Here is a 22,576-nt window from a genome sequence, read left to right as displayed (position 1 = left end):
GCCGGGACCCGTAGTAAGCCTACTGTCAACTCTGTGTACCTGATAAATCCCATACATGATCATACTTAAGCTTTAAACTGTTACTTACTCTTTTTTTTTTTCTTTGCTTGACTATCTTTTCTTTCTGTATAACTTCCACTAAGCCTGGACTATGCATGCTCTGTCTGTATGCACTCGAAGAGTGATACCTGCTATGGTACCATACAGTGACTACAGAGATAGAAAGACTACCATGCACCAAGCTTAGCTCATCATCATCACAACATTATCTCAATCATATATAACATAAAAGGATCATGTGCAAAGGGATAACAAGCACTAGGGCCAAGCACAATTCTATACCTCACTATATAACTTACTATTACATCATTTCTATACATTACATAAACTCTGTACTGTACATCATTATCATGTCCACTATTCTATACTATTACATATGCCTTTTACCCTTGCTATCTCTTTCTCTTTCTCTTCTCTGAGGCCCTGACAAAATGGGGTTAGGGAGAGGGATGAGCTACTAAAGCCCAGTGAGCGGAATCTATAAAACAAACCACATTTAAAACATGCTATCATATGATGCATCACTGCACAAACATTTCACATCTCGGATTGGACATGATCCCAAAACTCCCTCTGTCAGTGCCCGGCCCCCAAAGGAGCTCACACAGGTCTTTCACTAACTACTCATGGTGCCCGACCCTATAAGGGCTCTCACAGGACTCATCCAAGGTAAATGCCCGGCCCCAAAGGAGCTCACACAGGACATACAATAATGACAGACTTATGGGCTATTGAGATCGCCTCGGTCCAATCCACATATACAAGTAATAATGCAATGCATCAACTTGGTGAATACTAATGCAAAGCATCCTACATAAACATGGCATTAATGATGCATGAATCATGCTAAAACAGTTCTTAACTTTTACAATAAAGTTCTGTTCCACTCACCTCTGTCAACTGCTGAGCAGTCTCTGTAACTCTAACTCTGTGGGCCTCCTTGGTCTCTCGGGTCCGTACCTACACAGGTGGACTCAAATGAGGACCAAACTTACTTAAACATAACTCCTACTATCTCCCCAAAACCCCTCTAAAACATCATAGGCATGCATGGAAAAATGGGCAAAAGAAGGCTGGACTGGGCACTTTCGGCGGCTGGTTCGGCGGCCGAAACCTCCCTCCAGAGACGAAACTCATGCATGTTCGACGGCACCTTCGGCGGCCAAAAGTCTCATCCAGAGACGAAACTCATGCACTTTCGGCGGCCGAACTCCCTCTTTCGGCGGCCGAAAGCCCCTTTCTCACCCAAAAGCCTAGCTTTCGGGGGCAAGGTTTGGCAGCTGAAACTGCCTCCACAAGGGGTTCGGCGGCCGAACCTTGCTTCGGCGGCCGAACCTGGATTCTCCAGAAAGGCAGAATCCGAGCACAACTCATGCTCTCAGCCTCCAAACTCCTATCAAACACCCAGAACATGCATACCAACACTTCTCAATTAACATATAACATTCCGGCTCAAGGCATCGGCTACAACATTTGCCTTTCCCGGATGATACTGGATCTTGCAATCATAATCACTAAGCAATTCCACCCACCGTCTCTGCCTCAAATTTAACTCCCTCTGACTCAGGATGTGCTGTAGGCTCTTATGATCTGTAAAGATCTCACATTTCACCCCATAGAGGTAATGCCTCCACATCTTGAGTGCAAAGATAACAGCTGCCATCTCAAGATCGTGTGTTGGATAGTTCAGCTCGTGCTTCTTCAGCTGTCTAGAAGCATAAGCTATTACTCTTTCTGAAAACTCGGTTCATGAGATCCATGAATGCTGCAGGGGCGTTAGTCAACCCGAACGGCATCACTAAGAACTCATAATGCCCATATCTGGTCCTGAAAGCTGTCTTAGGTACATCCTCTTCCCTGATTCTCAGCTGATGACTGTCAACTGCTGAGCAGTCTCTGTAACTCTAACTCTGTGGGCCTCCTTGGTCTCTCGGGTCCGTACCTACACAGGTGGACTCAAATGAGGACCAAACTTACTTAAACATAACTCCTACTATCTCCCCAAAACCCCTCTAAAACATCATAGGCATGCATGGAAAAATGGGCAAAAGAAGGCTGGACTGGGCACTTTCGGCGGCTGGTTCGGCGGCCGAAACCTCCCTCCAGAGACGAAACTCATGCATGTTCGGCGGCACCTTCGGCGGCCGAAAGTCTCATCCAGAGACGAAACTCATGCACTTTCGGCGGCCGAACTCCCTCTTTCGGCGGCCGAAAGCCCCTTTCTCACCCAAAAGCCTAGCTTTCGGGGGCAAGGTTTGGCAGCTGAAACTGCCTCCACAAGGGGTTCGGCGGCCGAACCTTGCTTCGGCGGCCGAACCTGGATTCTCCAGAAAGGCAGAATCCGAGCACAACTCATGCTCTCAGCCTCCAAACTCCTATCAAACACCCAGAACATGCATACCAACACTTCTCAATTAACATATAACATTCCGGCTCAAGGCATCGGCTACAACATTTGCCTTTCCCGGATGATACTGGATCTTGCAATCATAATCACTAAGCAATTCCACCCACCGTCTCTGCCTCAAATTTAACTCCCTCTAACTCAGGATGTGCTGTAGGCTCTTATGATCTGTAAAGATCTCACATTTCACCCCATAGAGGTAATGCCTCCACATCTTGAGTGCAAAGATAACAGCTGCCATCTCAAGATCGTGTGTTGGATAGTTCAGCTCGTGCTTCTTCAGCTGTCTAGAAGCATAAGCTATTACTCTTTCTGAAAACTCGGTTCATGAGATCCATGAATGCTGCAGGGGCGTTAGTCAACCCGAACGGCATCACTAAGAACTCATAATGCCCATATCTGGTCCTGAAAGCTGTCTTAGGTACATCCTCTTCCCTGATTCTCAGCTGATGATAGCCCGATCTCAGATCTATCTTAGAAAAACAACCTGCTCCTGCTAGCTGGTCGAATAGATCATCGATCCTGGGTAGAGGATACTTATTCTTGGTAGTGACTTTGTTCAACTGCCTGTAGTCGATACACAGTCTAAGGGATCCATCCTTTTTCTTGACAAACAACACTGGAGCACCCCAGGGTGAGGTACTTGAACGGATGAAACCCTTATCTACCAACTCCTGTAGCTGCTCTTTCAACTCTTTCAGCTCTGCTGGTGCCATCCTGTAGGGAGGAATAGAGATCGGTCTGGTACCAGGCACTAACTCTATCTCGAACTCTATTTCCCTATCAGGTGGTAGTCCTGGAAGCTCATCTGGAAACACATCTGGGAACTCTCTGACTACGGGCACTGAACTGGGGTCCCTAACCTGACTGTCTAGCTCTCTCACATGTGCTAGATATACCTTAGGGCAAGCTCCGACATCCTCGAATCCTGACTTCCAACGGAAAATCCGCCGGAACGTAGGAATTCCGATACCGGGGTCTAGCCGGGTATTACATCCTAACACTTGATCTTACTAATATTTAGTCTTAATCTCGGATAGTTGATATTCCACGAGAATTATCCATATCAAACTTACTCTCGACCCACTTCGTGAAGAGTCAGTGCACTCTCTTTACTCTCGTGACTCCTTGTGGAAATAATGCTTGTTTCTTCCTCCCATTATTAAAAGGCAATTTGTTGCTAGAATGAGAATAGTTTGTGTTTTTGTTAGATTTTTGCTTCTGTGACTACAAACTCAAGTGCTTCTCATGTGTTTTTAATTTTTTTTTATTTATTTTAACTGTTTTCATTAAGTCAAAATAGAATAATTGAGTCTTTAGGGATTCAAATTCTACAGTTTGTTTTGCTATCAAGCACTACTACAGTTGTTGCTATTATGGCATCGTGTTAGCATCAATTTCTGTCTTTTCAGTTCTATAAATGTAAAGGTTGCTCATGAATGAAAGTCATCCCTTTACAATCAATATATCTCTTCTTTTCACCTTAAATATTTTCTCTATTTTTCAATTAAAATTTTGCCTTTATTTCTATATTCTTCATTCTTAGACCAACAGTTTTTTTAAGAAATTGTATCCCAATTATCACATTTAAGTCGTCTAGATGAGTTACGATAAAATCTATCCCTCGTTACTATGATCCCAATTGACACGATACACTAAAAGTCATTTCCATAATGCTCAAAGCCTTGGAGTTTACTGTTGTCACCTTCCCAATATCTTTCTGCATCATTAATTTCAATCTTATTGCCATTGTATCTTCATAAAATTATTGGTAACTCCTTACCCAAAAGTGCTTCTATTTTTTCTCCATTAACATGTATATCAACATACATCAATCTTTTCTTAGTAGCTGTTTAAATTCTTGTTTCTCCAAGGCTCCAAGAAAATGTAAATTGCCTAGCTTGGGCAACTTCTCTACTTCTATATTAGGTTCTTCCTCTCATGTATTATACTCTTCCTTTCCCTAAATGGCTCTCAAGATATTTAGAACTTGTTTGTATGGGCAGTCTACACCGCGATGTGGCCTATCACATAAATAACAATCCATTGTATTAGGCTATACCACTATTGTGCTATTTGAATTTCCACAAGTTCGCTTGATGTTCTGACTCTTGCAAAATTATTCCATTGGAACATGCTTGTCCTATTGGCACACTGGTCATTTTGATTCATTTTCCCATTTAGGACTTTGGCCCATTTGTTCGGCAACTTACTTGATCAGATGGGGAGTTAAGCTTCTTATTAAAAGATGGGTTGGAGTAATCATCCAAGCTTTCACATGTGATTATCATTGCATTGACGTCTTTCACTTTCTATCTCATTAGTTCATATCGAACCCAAGGCTTCAACTCTTTTATAAAGTTATAAAATTTATCTTCATCTTACATGTCTTTTATATTCAATATTAGTGTTGAGAATTCCTTGACATAGTCTCAAATTGAAACATTTATTACAATTCCCCTAATATCCACCATCTGTTAAAGACCACATTCTCAAGATCAAATTTGGTCTTCAGTTCCTTTTTAAATTTGTCGCTTGTCTCTTCAATTTTAATTCTCCATCATAATTTAGCATCGTCAACAAAATACATAGGTGTTATCTTTAGCTTGTTCTCATTAGAGCTACATTTAGTAGCATCAAAGTATAACTCTGTATCAAATAGAAAATTATCTACCTCTTTAGCATCTCGAACACCTCCAAAAGCCTTTGGTTCTAGAATTTTAGCCTTTCTCACCTCATGAGCACTCATAGTAGGATCATTGAAGACTCTTGTTAATACTTTCATTTCACTCTTCAATATATGCAATTCACTATGGATGTTACTTACTGTCTCCTTGATATCATCTTTAATATCGTCCATAACTCCTGTAAGAGAGTTATGAGAAGTAGTAATAGACTCAAATTTGTCCACGCTATCTCCTACATGAGAGGCCACTGCCTCAAGTTCCAATACTTTACTTTTCAAGTTACCCAATCGGGTATCACGAGAATGTTTGAGGTGTCGGGAGGCCTTAAACTTTTTGGCATGCCCTTTCCCTCTAATTGCTGAGTAGGGTTTTAGGTGGCCTCAAGCTCTATTGACACACTCTCATCTCCATTTCTTTGGCTCTATTGGCACCCCCTTACCTCCATTTCTTAGGATTTTGGGTGGCCTTATGCTCTCTTGAGTCACCCTCACCCTTAATTAACTTGACTACTATAGTCAAAAGATACTTATTTTTCACTTTTAGAGCCTTAATGCACTTATCTCGTTGTTCAAGAGCAAGGGATATCCCTTCTTGGGTGGAACACTCATTAACACAAACAAATAGCTCTTCAACTCTTTTCCCCAGGGTATCAAAGCGTGCATTTCTTTTTATCATCTTCTTGCACCGTTCATAAATCGTTCTCACTCTGATACCAATAATCATGTACTCAAATTTTAACATTCGCTTGGAATAGCGTGACACTTAGCTTGAACTCCTCCAAAATAAGTCAATCGATACATTGACCCTTAATTTGCACAATGAAATATATGGGTTAGCACCAAATGGGCTAACAATGTATGAAATGGGCAAGCAATATATATTAAGAAGGACATCACAATCATATAAATATGACTATACAATCATAGAAAATATGGCAAGCAAGAGGAAGGAGATTGCTACTTATTTTATTTTAGGAAAAAGAGTAATATTATAATTATAATAATACAATCCTAACAACAATTTTCACATCACTCGTAGATAAGGAAAATATCCATAAAGAGTAAAGGTATAGTATTGGAACTCAACAAGTCTACGCTGACTAGTTAGGTCTCGTCTTCACTAGTGACTAATTAATCAATCCTGATTTTATAATAGGTGAGATATTAATATACCTGAGAAGACACATACCACAAAACTCTATCTATATATGTTAAAAGAATATTTATAATTTTTACATTAAGGTTTTTAAAATTTACGGCTGTTAATCTGTGTAAACTATTTATGATTTTAAAAATTATAACTATATTACAAAATAATGAAATTGTTATTCTTTAACGTTTTTAGATTTCGTAAAAAATATTCCAACTTATATATTTAGTGAATTAAATAATAAAAAAATTAGAAATTAAAATAAGAATGTATAATAGTAAAAATTGTAAATTTAAATTATTTAAATTTAAAAACTAAATAATTAATTTCAAAGTAAGCCATGATAAATTAAATATATATACTCTAATAAAGTTATTCCCTCAAAGTACGGCGTGCTTAATTTTGAAGCACAATAGTATTACCGACAACTTCATTAAAAAGTATCGTTTTGATTCTAATTTTTAGTTAAATATTTTGTTTTCTTATTTACCTGCTAATAAATATTTTTAAAACATTAATTATGTTTATTATATTTATATAGATATTTTAATTAAAAGGCAATAAAATTTTTATTTCTGTTTCTATTAACATTTAAGAATAAAATTTTAAACAATAAATAAAAAACTAGAGAGTATTTTTCACAACTATTTTGAAGAACTGTCTTGATAAAGGGCATGATATAAATGTATTTTTTAGAAGTAGAATTATTTATAAATTATAAAAAAATTAATAATATCTATAATATAATTTAAAGTGAATAATTAATAAATTGTATTGGAATACTACTAGCCTTTTTCATGTTTGTTCTTCAATGAAAGTGCCTAGTTAGTAACCTATAAGCTCTCTATTTTTGTAGAGAAAGGTGTTTCTTTGGGTGTAAGGCTACTCCTTGTCGGTTTCTCACGGCTGCTCTTGTCCTTTCTTGATAAGAGTGGCTCATCTCTCATTCGCCTGGATGTGGGTTCTCTCTCTCTCTCTGGATAAAGTTGTAAATACTTTTGACTATTTCTTAGTTTTCGGTGAACAGCGCTTAAAGAGTACCTTGTCTTGATTTATTTGGTCTTTTCTGATTTTTTTTTTCTTTTTTGTATGTGCAGATTTTAACTTTCTAGATTTTTGTTTTTCAAAGAATCATGATGATTGAAGGCCGCAATGATGTGGAGCTGGTTTTTCGGTACACCCTCCTCCTATTCCATCAGTAGTGTTAAGATCTAGAGGTTCTCCCATACTCAGAGGCCACGACTGGGTTCCATTGTGAAAGATTGACATTCCCTTTCTCAAGCATCTAACTCATTGTGTGTATATACTCCTTCACCTTTCTTTTCTCAAGCGCCGGACTCATCGTCTCAATTTGACTCGGTATTCATATGCCCCTCAGCCTCTCAATCACAACATTCTCGTCATAGTCTGGCTCAGTATGCTATGCCCCTCAACTTCTCAATTACAGCATTCTGCATTCTCCTCAATTTGAAAGCTTTGACTCGGTGTGCTATGCCCCTCAACCTTTCAATCACAGCATTCTCGATTTGAAAATTTTTCTAACCCTGTTGTTGTCTTAATCATGGCTTCACTTGCTTGCAGTAGAGGAGAGCATTGTTGTCTTAATCATGGCTTCACTTGCAATAGAGAGCATCATTTTTTGTTTTATGTTTGTCCGGGTCTTGAATTTTTAGGGTTGAGTATTAATTGGGATTTTATTTTTTAGCTCTAAAATCCCTGTTTGTAATGCCTATTTGTTGTGGTGGGCTTCTTGTTGCATCTTTGGGCTTCTGTTGAGCCTTTGAGAAAAAAAAAAAAAATCCGTCCTTTAACACTTCCTTTGTACTCGTTTTACGTAAACAACAGTAGTTAATGCACAAACCGATAATGGCATTCCATTGGTTTCCACAAGGTACACTAAGCAATTTTCATGCCTTTCAGATGAAGTTGAAGGCAAAAACAAAATAAAAATTTTAAAAAGGGCCCTCTGGGCATATTATCCTACTTGGTATTTCAATCATAATTCATAAACCATAGTTATTGAATCAAAAATAATTCCCTTCTTTTTCTTTCTTTTTCTCTCTTTTTCAGTAAGAATCAACTTATTTTTTCGGAGTATTCTCGTAGCATCTCCTGAACAACACTCACTTGGCACTAGCAAGTTCGATGCGGAGAAGCTTGGCTGCAGCAACCATGTTACTGAGAGCAGGCTTGACCTCAGCGTACTTGCGAGTCTTGAGTCCACAGTCAGGGTTAACCCACAAGATATTCTTCTCAAGAACTGCAAGCATCTTGTTAATTCTGTCAGCAATCTCCTCGGCTGATGGGATTCTAGGAGAGTGGATATCATAGACACCAGGGCCAATTCCAGCCCCATACTTCACTCCCTCGCGGAAGACGGAGAGGAGCTTCTCATCAGAGCGGGAGTTCTCAATGGTGATAACATCAGCATCCATGTCGATAATTGAATGGATAATGTCATTGAAGTTGGAGTAGCACATGTGAGTATGGATCTGAAGTAATTGAAAAACTAAGATCAGCGAAAAAACCAAAAGAAACCCTGGGAAAAAATACTTAACAGAATAAATTCCAATTTGTGAAATTGGGAATGCAAGTGGGACCTGGGTGGTGTCTTGGACTCCACAGTTAGTGATCCTGAATGAGTGAACAGCCCAGTCCAAGTAGAAAGCTTGCTCAGACTTCCTAAGTGGTAGTCCTTCTCTCAAAGCAGCCTCATCAATTTGGATAACATTGATGCCTGCCTTCTCAAGATCCTCTACTTCATCCTTGATGGCCAAGGCAATCTGATAGCATGTCTCAAATCTGGAAAAATAGGTAAAGTACTTCATGTTAAGATAAATAGATGTACAAGACGCATCAACTGATAAAAGGGACAACCTCTTGGTCCTTTTATTTTAATATTTTATGATATGCGTACCTGGGCTGGTCATTTCTGACAAAGGACCAGTTGAGAATGGTGACGGGGCCTGTAAGCATTCCCTTCATTGGCCGGGCAGTCATGCTTTGTGCTGCAGATGACCAGAAGACAGTCATTGGCTTGGGACGGCTCACATCACCATAGATAATGGGTGGCTTGACACAACGAGATCCATAAGATTGCACCCACCCATTGACTGTGAAAGCAAAACCGGACAACTGCTCTCCAAAGTATTCAACCATATCGTTCCTCTACAATAATAAATGTCCGCATTCAGTTGGAATAATAAATAGATCTATTATTCACTTTTTTTTTTATCTACACCGAAAAGCTTACCTCGGGCTCTCCATGGACTAGAACATCAATATCAAGCTCCTCTTGGAGTTGGACAACTTTCCTAATTTCTTCCTTAATGGCTTTGACGTAATCATCCTCAGAGATCCTGGAGGAACAGCAAAAATGTTATATTAACACAACGCTTACTTAACCCATGTGAAAAGAAAAATAATAATTCCATATTAACGCACTTGTGGGCCTTGTATTCACGGCGGACTCTCCTGAGTTCAATGGTCTGTGGGAAGGAACCAATTGTGGTGGTTGGGAGGATTGGAAGATTAAGCTTCTTCTGTTGAGCATCTAATCTGGCACTAACATTGGTAACACGGCGGTGGTCAGAACCTCTCAAAGCAGTAGCCTGTAAGCAGGGACAAGCTATGGTCAGTACAAAAGGATTTAAGCAGAGTGAAGAGTTTTTAAGGCATAGATAGCAGAGAGAGAGACTTACAGCCTTTTGAACAGCCTCATTGGTCACCCTTGGGGAGGACTTCCTTGAGGCTTGAGCAGCAGCATTAGCAGAGAAGAAAGCCTAGAAAATGAAACAGAAAAAAATAAATGCTATACTGATTATGAAACTTTTTAAAGCCTAAAATACAAAAACAACCTGCAAAACTATGCCTAACAACCAACTTAAACCCAATTTATCTATATGGGAAAACTGCAATCCAACTCAAACAAAATCTAGGTGGTTGGTTAAAATGACCCAAAGTAGGAAATGTAGTATATCATTCAAAATTTTAAAGCCTGCAACCATCTTAAGCAGCCCAGACAACTTCCCCAACATCAAGCCAAGAAATATAATCCAAATTAGGTAGTAAAAACATATTAGACTTTGAGTTCATCACAGTATATTTGATAGCGGAACAAAATACAAAGGCATAAGAGATATACCTCATCCTTTTGACCAGCCAAGGCCTTGGCCAATGCATTCACTTCAACAATTTTCTGGGCAGCAAATGCAAGCCATGATTTGATTTCCTTGTCCAACTTAGTCTCATTGACAAGATCAACAGCAGTGTGAAGAAGTGAGCAAGATGTGGATACTACAAGCTTGTCTGCAAGATAACATAAATCATGAATTAACTTGTGTTATGATGAAAAATAAATCAGCATGTGTTGCAAAAGATGCAAATAATAATCAGTACCTTTGCCCACAATGCCCTCAAGTTCATGACAAGCAAGATAACATAAATCATGAATTAACTTGTGTTATGATGAAAAATAAATCAGCATGTGTTGCAACAGATGCAAATAATAATCAGTACCTTTGCCAACAATGCCCTCAAGTTCATGCAGGGTGCTGAGAGAAGAAGCAAGATCATTGGCCCAAATGTTCCTTCCATCAACCACTCCAGCAAATAGGTATTTGCCCTTGGGAAATTCACTCTTGATCAAGTCGAGAGATTTAGTTCCACGCACCAAATCAAAGCCATAAGCAGTAACACCCTTCAAAGATGTGAGGGTCTTAAATGCCTGAGCAGGGATATCAGCAAAGTACGTCTCAATGAGAACATTCAAGCCAGATAAAGTTGACTCCAATTCAGTATAGGCATCAGAAAATGCTTGCAATTTGTGAGAATCAAGATCCATCACAAGTGTAGGCTCATCAAATTGAATCCAGGATGCACCAGCAGCTTTAAGCTCTGAAATAACCTCCCTAAAGTTGGTCAACATTATGGCAAGAAGTTAGTAAATTCACATTAATATACAAATGAACAGAATAATTACAAATAGAGTTCAAAATTCTTACTTGTAGACAGGAAGGATTTTTCCAATAAGGGAGAGAAGAGAAAAGGTTTTCTCAACACCTTTGGCAGGTTTAGAAAGCAACAAGTAAGAGACAGGGCCAACAAGGACTGGAACAGTATCTATTCCAAGCTGCAATGAGAAACAGAAAGAAGGTAAAAAATCTAACGAATTTTAATAAATACATTTGAAATAAACAATAATTCTAAGAAGTGGACGTCAGAGAAGCATAGAGTACTTACTGCCTTAGCCTCCTTGTACTCAGTCACGGCCTTATGAGAAGCATAAGAGAAGTGGACATCAGGTCCCAATTCTGGGACAATGAAGTGGCTGCACATTACGAAATCATTCAGTAAAGCTCGAGTATCTTTCACAGTCAATAGAAAAAGATAATGATATGCCAATGTCAAAAAGAAGGTCAGTGTCACTACTTACTAGTTCGTATCAAACCACTTGGTCATTTCCATAGCAGGCACAGACGCATTTCCTCTGGCCATAGAGAAGTAGACATCGAATCCAATCTCACCACCGTTCCAGCCATACCTAGGGGGAACAGCACCGAGCATTGCTGTGGTGTCAAGCACCTGATCATAGTAAGAGAAAGTATTGCTGGGGATGTATTTGATCCCAGCACCAGCCATCTGCTTCCAGATGGATGTCCTGAGATCAGCTGCCACCTTTTCCAAATCCTCAGCACTGCTCTTCTTATCCCAGAAAGACTCCAGAGCAAACTTAAGCTCTCTTTTAGGGCCCATACGAGGGTATCCAACAATGTGAGACGCCATTGTTCTGTTTCATTACATTACACCAACATCAATATTCAGTTTTCTCCATCAAATAAATGGATTTATGATATGCAGATACAGCTTTTATAATAAGGCAAGCATACAACTAACATCTTGCATATGTCTAAGGAAACTGTTAGCACAAGAAATCAGATCCATGTTAAAAATTTCTATTTATAAGGTACAATACTTTCCAATGAAAAAAGCAAATGCAAGCTCAATGATTAATATCTGGAACTATGTTGAGGAAACATGAAATAAATCCAAAGTGAAGCAAAAACAAAAGTTCCGCTGTAAATGTAAAATGTCTTCATGCAAGCAAATAAAAAGTAGGAAACATCCCCATGAACCGAATATGCTTGGATCAAACTCAACACCGACAACATGCATAAAGATAAAATGCAAACTTCGTATCCTTCAAATTTGGAGGGAATGTCAACCCCGTATTGATAGTAAAAAATTTATTATGCACACCAAGTGAAATTTTTCAGCTAGAAAGTGAGATCTTAATTCTTAACTGTATATCTGAAAAGCACAAACTATGACCAACAATCTCAAATGCAGATCTAGCACTTTAACACAGAGCATAATTTGAATATCATCAATAAAAATCAATTAGGAAATAGATTTATCCAATTCTCAACTCATGAACGTATACCCCAAACGGCCAAAACCGAATTATATGAATTTTTTTAGAAAAAAAAAATCAACCTAGATCTACAAATGACAAAAGCAAAAAACACTGGATCTGTTACTCTTAACACAAAAGAAGCAAGATAAATGTTAAAACCCAAGTGGGTATCCATCCAAACACTAAAACAAACGGTCTAGGTAACAGAACACAGATGAGTAGCAAGCACACACTGCACACTCACCAGATCTCGTACGAAAACAGAGATTATGCAATTCTTTTATCTTTTCTCTAAATCATAATGAATAAAACAGAGCAAGAAAACAAGAGCTTTAGATTACGTCTCTAATATCATGATCAAAAAAGCTGGAGAAAAACTCGGGAAAGAAAAGAAATTGAAGATTAAGAGTAAAAAAGAACAGAGTAACAACAGGAAGAATCTAATAGCAGCAGTATGAAAGCATATGCAGTGATGAAAATGGAAGGAACCGTACCTTTCGGATATAGAACCGGAGGGTATCGAGACTGGTTCCTTCTCAAATTGTAAAGAAAAGAGGGAGAGAAGAGAACGGCACGGGTCATGGTGTTGATGTTCTGCGTCATTTATAGAGAGGCAAATGCTGGCAGCGGGAGCTGGTGGATCTAGGATGTGATTTATTTTATTTTATTTATTTATTAATTTTTTCATTCTTGTAACGCACGCGCTCATTTTGGAAAGTGGGTGAGATGTTTGGTACTGTGTGGTTGGCGGATCCTGTGGGGCCACATATTTTGGTGGCCTGTATTATGGCTGCAAGCCATTAGTTCAGCGTAAGATGGCCTACATGTAGCCATGTTTCTGCCATGTGGGTTCAGATTTAAAGAAAAACTCGAAGCTAATTTTTTTTCCCTCTAAATAAATATATTAATTTCATTTAATTTTCTATACAAGCTATATATATATATATCATAAATTTATATTATAAATATTAATATCTTTATAGATATATAAATTTAAAATCTTGAAATCAAATTTTAAAACAAAATTTTAAATTAAAACTGATTTTAGCAATTATCCATTTGTTTACTTGAAAATGGTTATGAGTTTCTCATGCATCGTCCATAATGGATTATCAATTTAAATATGGTTCTTCTGACATTATAATGATAGTAATAAATTTTAAAATAAATTAAAAATATATATATTCCCAAAAAAAAATTTTGGGTAGGTGGTCCAACGAGGTTGTGGACTATAGTGATGGTCCAACGTCCATTGACGTCTGATGAGAGCTAAGCCCAAAGAAATTTGGCATTAGCCTGGCAGAAAAGAAAATACATATATTATATATAAAATATTAAATTTATGTTTATGTAAATTGGAGCTTTTTACGGTTTACTTTTTTTATTTCACCTTTTTTAATATTTATAATAACTATTCTTTATAATTTACCACAATTTAATGTTGGAAGTGGTCAAGCCCTACTGCTGTGGTGTATCGGGTTAGGACAATTCTCTACGATTGATGTAATGCGCGACACGTTGATGATAGTTCTTCTGATGCTGTGCCAGCTCCTCCGCCGTTACATTTCTAGGTTCCACCGCTTCAAGGATTCTTGAAAGCTAATGTAGATGCAGTAATCTTCCCTGATGGCTTCATTGGAGTTGGTGGAATACTTCGCTCATATGATGGCTCTTTTGTTGGCGTTTGTCAACATAGACTCCTTGGTTACTTCTCTCCTAAAACAGCTGAGCTAATTGCCATTAGAGAAATTCTGAGTTGGATTAAGAGGCTGGATTATGATCAGATAGTGTTGGAATCAGATGCTCTTACGGTAGTGAAGGCTTTGCTTTCTTCTTCAATTTCTGATTTTTCTAGTTTTGAGTCCCTTGTTGATAATTGTAAATCTCTAATAGCAGAGATGAATTCAGTATCTATGAGTTTTGTTCCTCGATCTGCCAATAGTGTGGCACATCTTATAGTTAGAGCTACCTCTACTATTTCAGACAGGATGGAGTGGCTCAGCATCCCTCCACAATTGATTGTTCATACTTTGATGTTGTACTTCCAAATTTGAATGCAATTACATTTTTAATTCAAAAAAAAATAAAAAACAAATGTTAGGTGGTTGCAGCTTCCTCAAATGTAGGAATATTTATGCACCTTAATCATGTTAAACATATTGTCGGGGTCTCCATTAATTTTATTTGTTATCTTTTTAAAAAATCATTTTTCTTTTGTCTATAATTCATATGTTCTTATATCTACTAAATCAATAACTTATTTTTTACAATTTTTTAAATATAGTTTATTATTTATTATTTTACTTTTTTCGTGTAAGTTAATATTATTTTTTGTGGAAATTTAAAATAAGAGAAAACGGTTGTAAATACAGATAAACAAATTATGCTTAGTGCCATAATGGGGCATTGCACGATTTTCAGAGCTCTTGAATCAAATCCTAAAATTATATTAAAATATTAAGAACGATACTAAATTTATCTTATTTTATGATTTTATTTTTAATTTAATTATGCATAATTTTTTATTAAAAACATATTAAGTCACTATAAAATTATATCATATCCATATATATCATATTTGTAATATCATAATGAAACCGTATTATATTCATATTTTATCATAATCATATCAAAAATTAATTTTATATATAATTTTTTTTATAATTTTTAAATATATTATACAATATAAACATAATTATATATATATATATATGACGGAATGATAACCGATTTGTAGTACAATATAGACTTAGTAGCTTTTACGACGAAAATTGTTATATTCAAATCGAAAATCGGTTATAATATGAATGATAAACTTAATAATTTTTGCAACGAAAATTGTTATGCCAAAATTAGACATCGATCGTAACTTGACACTTTTCACAATACAAATCGTTCTTTCGAAATCAGATACCCATAATAATATGGATGATAAATTTTACAATTTTCATAATAAATATTATTATATTGCCGTTCTTTAGAAATTGAATATCCATAAATTTAATAATTTTTCCGATAAATACTATTATATCTCAAAATCGAACACCAATCATAACATGAGTGATTATATATTTTTTTTACTATTTATTTCTCTATATTTATCTAATAATTTTAATTATAAAATATCAAATCATTTCATCATTGTGGATGACAAATATATTTCAATATTGATGATATATTTAATCCTTAGTTACATATTTATTTTATAATTAAATATTAAATATAAAAAGACAATTAAAATTTATATTAAATAATATATTTATATTATTATTTTATAATTAATTATATATATACACGTTATATAAATTATAAATAATTTAAATGAGTATTATATATAATATAATTTATATTAATAATTAATTAAAAGTATTTCAAGTATGATTTTTTATTTTAAAAATTAAAAATTAAAATTAAAATTATATTAAATCAAATTAAATTAAAAGAAAAATTAAAAATCATATGTAAGTAAAACCGAAAATTTGAACTTAAATCATAGTAAATTTTGATGAGATTCCCATTCGTAAATTTGGATCCGAAATCAAAATAGCAAACCGGATGTCTAAACGTAAGTGTGGCTAAATTTATAACTGGGCTGCTGACTTTCACGTGACGCAATTTGTCCGGATTCATGGGTAATTGCACCAATCTTCATTTTGTCGGTGATTGCCTTTACAATTACCAATCAGGCAGTCACCGCTTGGGGTTTTGCTACGCTACAACTGGCGCCTCTCATACACACTACACTCACTCCACTCTCCTTTTTCTTGTGCGATGCAGCACGCGCAGCACTATCAATATCCTCAACCTCCGCACGTCCTGTCCACCTGGCACGCCCACGTCCATTTTCAATAATTTTAAATCGTCTTTCTAAAAAAACAAAATACCCTATTAAAAATAAGAAAATTTGCTATTGAATCCCTAGAAAACATTTATCTTTCGTCTATTAAAAATAAGAAAATTTGCTATTGAATCCCTAGAAAACATTTATCTTTCGTTTTAATGAAAAATTTAAAAAAATTAATTAATTAATTTTAACTATTAAATATTTTATTATTTAATTTATATATAAAAAAAATTTATTCATTTTCAAAATTATTACTTAGTGTAGATATTGTTGACAATAAACATAGGCAGACATTAGAGAGGTTTTTTAAAATAATAATATTTAGATAATAAATTGAAAATAATTTATAAATAATATATAATTTTATTTTTTTAAAAGTGACTTTTTGAATATTAAAAAAATTATTAACACTACTAAATTTTGTATATATACGTTTATTTTCTAACACTGAAAGCAAATAATTGAATAAATAAGTAAACATGAAGTGGAATAACCCAAATTTTAAATTTCAAACTTAAAAAAAAAAAAAAAATCTTTCTAACCCTCCAAGAGTGAAGGGAGTGGTTGAGAAATTTTTTTTTTTTAATTAAATTCACATATGTTATGGTAAAAACAATAACTTTCTCCCTTAAAAAAAAAAAAAAAAATCTCCAACTCCCTTTTTGTTTTTGTTAATTTGGAAATTGGTGAAGATATAGGTGAGGGAAGAGTCCAACTTCAAATTTCTTGTTGGGGTGGTTTTCATGTACTTTGTAATTTGTCAAATTAAAAAATTTCAACCTCTAAAATCAGGGAGTCAAGATTTAATGCATTTACTTATACTTACTAAATCACCCAACTCATATGATACCATCATCTTATATTACCCAAAAAAATAATTTAAATTTATTTTTAAAATATCATTAAAAAATCATTTATTAAAATTTAAAAATGTGATTCACACTGCATTTAATCTATTTAGTCTATTAATATTTTAATAATAATTTATAAGTAATTTTAGATACAAAATTAAATTTAATATCTTAAATAAATTTAATTAAAAAAAAATTGCTAAGAGTTGGTACACCTAAACCCACCAACCCCCCACTCTCTTATAACAAACCATTTTTTTCATCTCTTTGATTTTTGTTTTTTATTTTATTTTATTCTTTTTTTTTTTGGTTTGGTTGAAGGAGTTGGTAAGGATAAACTATATTGTCTTTTGTTTCTTTCACCACCAACCATTGATGGTTACATTTTACTACCTAATCTCCTCTTTTTTCTTCCTTCCTTTTGTGATAATGACTTCCTCAACCTCTAATTCATTTTAAAAACAATTATTTAATAAAAAATAATTATTATTAGGTTAAGTATATAATTTAGTTATTAATCTTCATATACAAATTAGTTGACCATTGCTATTAATTCTTAATATTTATTTTTTTTATAAAATAAAATTTTTAAAATTTAATTATTTAACCTCTAAAACTTTTAAAACATGCATATAAAAATTTAAATAAATTAAATAGTTATTTTTTATATAAAAATTATATGTTAAAAGTTAATGATAAAAATTTGTAAAAATCTAAAGACTAATATAAATAGGGGGAACTCTCAATTATCTAAAGATTGAGCTTTCTCACTTTCTACAAACTCTATACATCCTCTTCTTCTTCTTCTTCTTCATGTTCTTTCTCCTTTCACCTTCCCCCATATTTTTCTTAGGGTTAGAAATATCAAAATAATTAAAATTACCCAAAATATTAGATTTCTCCTACTTCCTTCTTTAGCCTTTTCTTTTTTTTAATAAATATGTTCTTCATTAATTGTTAAAGGTGCATGTTTGATCACATAGATGGGCAATCCACAATGTCTTCCTTAATTAATTTCTTCTTAATTTTGTTGTAAGTTCTTATCTAATATTTCATACATGCCCCATTTGATTATTTAAATTTTTCTTCTTGCATTATTATCTTCTCATGAAAAATGAATAGAATTTAAATTTGTTCTATAATCATTTCAATGGAAATTTTCATTCATAATGTTGAGAGGAAACTCCATTATTTTCATTATATTAAAAATTAACTTTTCTTTACAACTTTTGCTTTGTTTTATCAAACAAAAAACATTGAAGGGAAAAAAAAATTTTGTTAGCAAAAAAAAAAAAGAAACCCATTAGTTTGAATTTCAAAGATTGATATTATACAAATTAAATTTTGCGATACTTTAATTTTTTTATTGTAAGCAACTTCAAATTTGACCCACTTGGACTGGATTTCAATATGGACAGTCCACAGTCACAGAGACAGTGACCCAACTGGCCCATTTTTATTGTGCTATGGATCCGTTTATCATCCATTTCCTTTGATTCTGCCCAAGCGTGGATTAGGATGTCAATTACATTTTAATTTCTATATTTTAAAAATGAAATATTTTATTGTAATTAAAAAAAAATTAATCCTTACCGTATTGAATATAGATTTCATTTATTTTATTCAAAATTCAGTTCTTATAATTATATACATTTCAGAATTTTAATTCTTGAAATTTAAATATTTATAGCAATTTAATCTGATTAAACAATATTATAAAAGAATAATTTATTACTTTTAAAAATTTATAAAAACTAAATAGTTACTTTTAAAAATATAGACAGTCCCATTTCAAAAAAAAATATATATAGACAGTAATATATAAATTTTATTAAATTATCATAATTAAATTTTAGTTTTTATTAAAAAATACTATTTTATATCGGTGAAGCTTAGCTACCCTGCCCTTATTCCTTGATTATGTTTATTATTAAATTCAAAAAATAAATATTTTATTTATTTAACATTTAAATTTTAATTACACGTATATATATATATATATATTAAATTCATATGAGTAATATTATTTTTCATGTAAATTGAGTTATGGAATTGTAATTTCTTGGGCCCAATGTCAAAGATAGAGTTTCATATTTCTTGGTTTTACGAAGGAGCTGTATAATTAGGGGTCACACTATTCAGTTTACAAAAAAATTCATCAAATTAAATTAATTTAGAAATTTAATTTAATTTTTTATTTATTTTAATTCAATTTAATTTTTAATTTAAAAAAATTTAATTATTTAAATTTAATTTAATTTTAAATTAAAAAAATAAATTAAACTCATTAATAATAATAATATATTATTTTTTAATAATATAAAAATATTTTATCATAATTAAAATAAAAATATTTTAATTACATTTTAAAATATTAAAAATAAAATATAAAAAATAAAAATTTAAATTGATTAAATTAAATTAAATTAAATTAATTTTTAATTAAAATCGATTTAAATTAACTTCTATAAATATTAAAATTTTAAATTTTAATTTATTTAATTCAATTTAATAAATGCTCACTCTATAATTGAAAAATTAATATAAAATTTTCGTCGAGTTTAAAAATTGAAATTAGTTTAGTTAATTTTCCGTGAAGTACGGTGGATTTGGACTTAATTTCATTATTATTCGATATTGTAATAGGAAATGTCAGCCACTCAAATCATATTGAAATTCAAACCCATTGAACCCATGAACACAAGAAGAATCCCACGAGTCCATGCTGCGACAAATGTTAAATTTCCAGGAGGATAGTATGTTTGCTATAAAGTCTTAAATATTCAAAACATGGTTTCTTTTTTCATTTTATAATTTTTATTTATTTATTTTTTTTAAATTATTAATAATTTTATTTAATTTTATCTCACAAAATCTCTCAAAATATTTTTTAAATTTAATAAAATTTCATAAATAAAAAATATAGAAAAAAAAGATTCTAAAAGAAAATGAAGTTTTCTTAATCATTGAATTAAATTAAATTAAACAAAAATAGGTAATGTTAATGAGGAACGTGGAGAGAAATAAACACTCATAGTTAACATATCCTTTTATTATAATATTTGGGCACATTTACAGATACATCAATACATCACGGCTCACGCCATCCACAGCATCAAACTTTCATACGTAATTTTTTTTTTTTCCTCAGATTAAAGCAGTTGTCAAACACTAGCAGAAAAGGAAAAACTCGGATATGTTCATACTCCATAACACCTACGAGAAGGGCAAAAAAAAAAAGAAAATCAAATAATTTAAAATTAAAAGAAAAACGAAATGGATAAATTAAAAAAAAAGAGATTGCAATACCTGAATAATGGATATGTGAGAAGATCTCCCTAATCGCTGTCGCTGCTGCTGCTGCTATGACCATCGTGATCATGGCCATGCTCATGCTTCTTCTTTTCCTTCTTCTTCTTCTTCTTGTCGCCGTCACCATGCTCATGATCTCCATGGATCTTGTCCTTTATCTTGTCAACAATCCCTTCCTTGTGCTCGCCTTCTCCCTTGTGGTGATCGCCCTTGTGATCCTTGTGATCTTTGTGATCTTTGTGATCTCCATGGCCATGAGACTCTCCCTTGTGCTCTTCCTTCTTGTTTCCTCCGATGTGGAGAGTCTCCTCAATCTTGTGAATTATTCCTGACATTTTCTCTTTCTTCTGAAATCAAAGTTTTTGTTTCTGTGACTCTGATCTGATGAGATGAGGAAATGCGGGTGGAGAACTTGTTTATTTATAGGCCAATCAGTATAAAGAGGAGGAGAATAAAGAAATTTTCCCATTTATAAAAAATATGTGTGTATACAGTTATCCGATGAATTGAAATCACATAAATGCCCCCCCTTTTACACGGATTCTACACGAAAATTTTAAAAATATACTAATTAATTATTTTATTAATTTTAAATATTAAAGTCTCATTTGATTAGAACGGTTAACTTTTGTTAACGACCCGATTAATTAAATTTTTTAAAATTTAAAAAATATTTAGAAATTAATAAAAATTTGAGATTAAATAGTAATTTTTTTAATTAAAAAATGCATTTGGATATGTCAGATTTGAAGGGACATAGAAAGTTCTTTACGTCCCCATTTACAGGCACAAATATAGGCATAGAATTCATTAAATAAAGATGATGGTCAGATCCAATGTATTTGGTTATTAGATTAGGGTAATTAATTTCTCCATGGTTACAGCAAAACCACTAACATTAGATTTACTATTTGAGAATTAGCCCACAGCTGTTTAAAACAAACCTAAAAATTAGAGGCTGATATTTATTAAAATTGTATAATTTTATATAGGTCTTGATTATTCAATGTATGTATATATTCTCTTTAAAAGAAAGCAAAAATAAGAGGATATTGTGATGCCAAATGTTGTGGCGAAATGGAGAGTGGCTTTGTGGTGCCAGAAAGGTCATTGTCCTCTCTGTTCTTCTAACAACGAAGGATAGGATTTGGTTAATAGTGATAAAAATATGGAGCAACTGTCAAATCATTTCATATTTTTTGAAATTAAGAATTTTATAAAAATATAATTTAATTAATTTTTAATTAAAAGAAAAGGATTAATTTTTTAATTTAAATAATTTATTTAAAAATTAAAATTATATAGTTTTTTGTAAAAATTTCATTTATCCCTTATTTCAATATTTATTTATAAAGTTTTTTGATAAATTAATAAAATTCATAAAAGTAAATGAGTGTGAATGTCTTATAAATAATAATATTAATTAATTTAATTATTTAAAGTAAATTTTAATTGAGTTCGAAATTGATATTTAATATCTAAGTTTGGATATGGTGATTCTGATGGGTAGAGTAACCGTTGCTGTCGCCATAATTGCCGATACCATAGCGAAATAAATTCACTGATATTTTTCTCATCTGTTTGAGCAACTGCAAGGACTGAATTTCAGTCTGAGAAGCACATGGACACGGTGATGGTGCTGACAATTTTTTTATCTCTCTCATCGCATCAAATAATGCGGATGAAATATCAGCTTTTGTGGGACCCATCCGAACTGCTTTATTTAATTTATTTTCCTCTTTCTCGGGATGCGGGGCTTCTGTGACTTTTATTTATTACCGTTGAAAAAAAGATAAATCCAATTTATTTATTCTTTTACTCGTTATCAGACACGTGTCTCTTCTAGTAGCTTGC

The 22,576-nt window shown here is 33.3% G+C and overlaps 2 protein-coding genes and 1 long non-coding RNA gene across 3 annotated transcripts; 1 reads left to right on the top strand and 2 right to left on the bottom strand.

Moving 5' to 3' along the window:
* The first annotated feature begins 7,061 nt into the window (after nucleotides 1-7,061).
* On the top strand, nucleotides 7,062-8,365 carry LOC110622579. The gene is made up of 2 exons (XR_002489128.2): nucleotides 7,062-7,784; nucleotides 7,882-8,365. It is a non-coding gene; the product is annotated as an uncharacterized LOC110622579 (long non-coding RNA).
* On the bottom strand, nucleotides 8,149-13,346 carry LOC110622578 (5-methyltetrahydropteroyltriglutamate--homocysteine methyltransferase). The gene is made up of 12 exons (XM_021767138.2): nucleotides 13,210-13,346; nucleotides 11,735-12,088; nucleotides 11,542-11,629; nucleotides 11,304-11,431; nucleotides 10,819-11,210; nucleotides 10,445-10,608; nucleotides 10,002-10,082; nucleotides 9,745-9,911; nucleotides 9,554-9,659; nucleotides 9,218-9,468; nucleotides 8,901-9,102; nucleotides 8,149-8,792 (listed from the first exon to the last, which is right to left on the bottom strand). Exons 2-12 carry the CDS (start codon nucleotides 12,082-12,084, stop codon nucleotides 8,424-8,426), a joined length of 2,298 nt encoding a protein of 765 aa, XP_021622830.1. The 5' UTR covers nucleotides 12,085-12,088; nucleotides 13,210-13,346; the 3' UTR covers nucleotides 8,149-8,423.
* Nucleotides 13,347-20,444: 7,098 nt separating this feature from the next.
* On the bottom strand, nucleotides 20,445-21,164 carry LOC110622130 (protein SRC1). Its single transcript, XM_021766536.2, has 2 exons — nucleotides 20,720-21,164; nucleotides 20,445-20,626 (listed from the first exon to the last, which is right to left on the bottom strand). Exon 1 carries the CDS (start codon nucleotides 21,055-21,057, stop codon nucleotides 20,749-20,751), a length of 309 nt encoding a protein of 102 aa, XP_021622228.1. The 5' UTR covers nucleotides 21,058-21,164; the 3' UTR covers nucleotides 20,445-20,626; nucleotides 20,720-20,748.
* Between the last annotated feature and the right edge of the window lie 1,412 nt (nucleotides 21,165-22,576).

The sequence above is a fragment of the Manihot esculenta genome, chromosome 9 (genome assembly GCF_001659605.2).
Source record: "Manihot esculenta cultivar AM560-2 chromosome 9, M.esculenta_v8, whole genome shotgun sequence".
Lineage (NCBI taxonomy): Eukaryota > Viridiplantae > Streptophyta > Magnoliopsida > Malpighiales > Euphorbiaceae > Manihot > Manihot esculenta.
The sequence above is the reverse complement of the archived record's forward strand: the minus strand, read 5'-3'. Positions and strand labels throughout refer to the sequence as shown.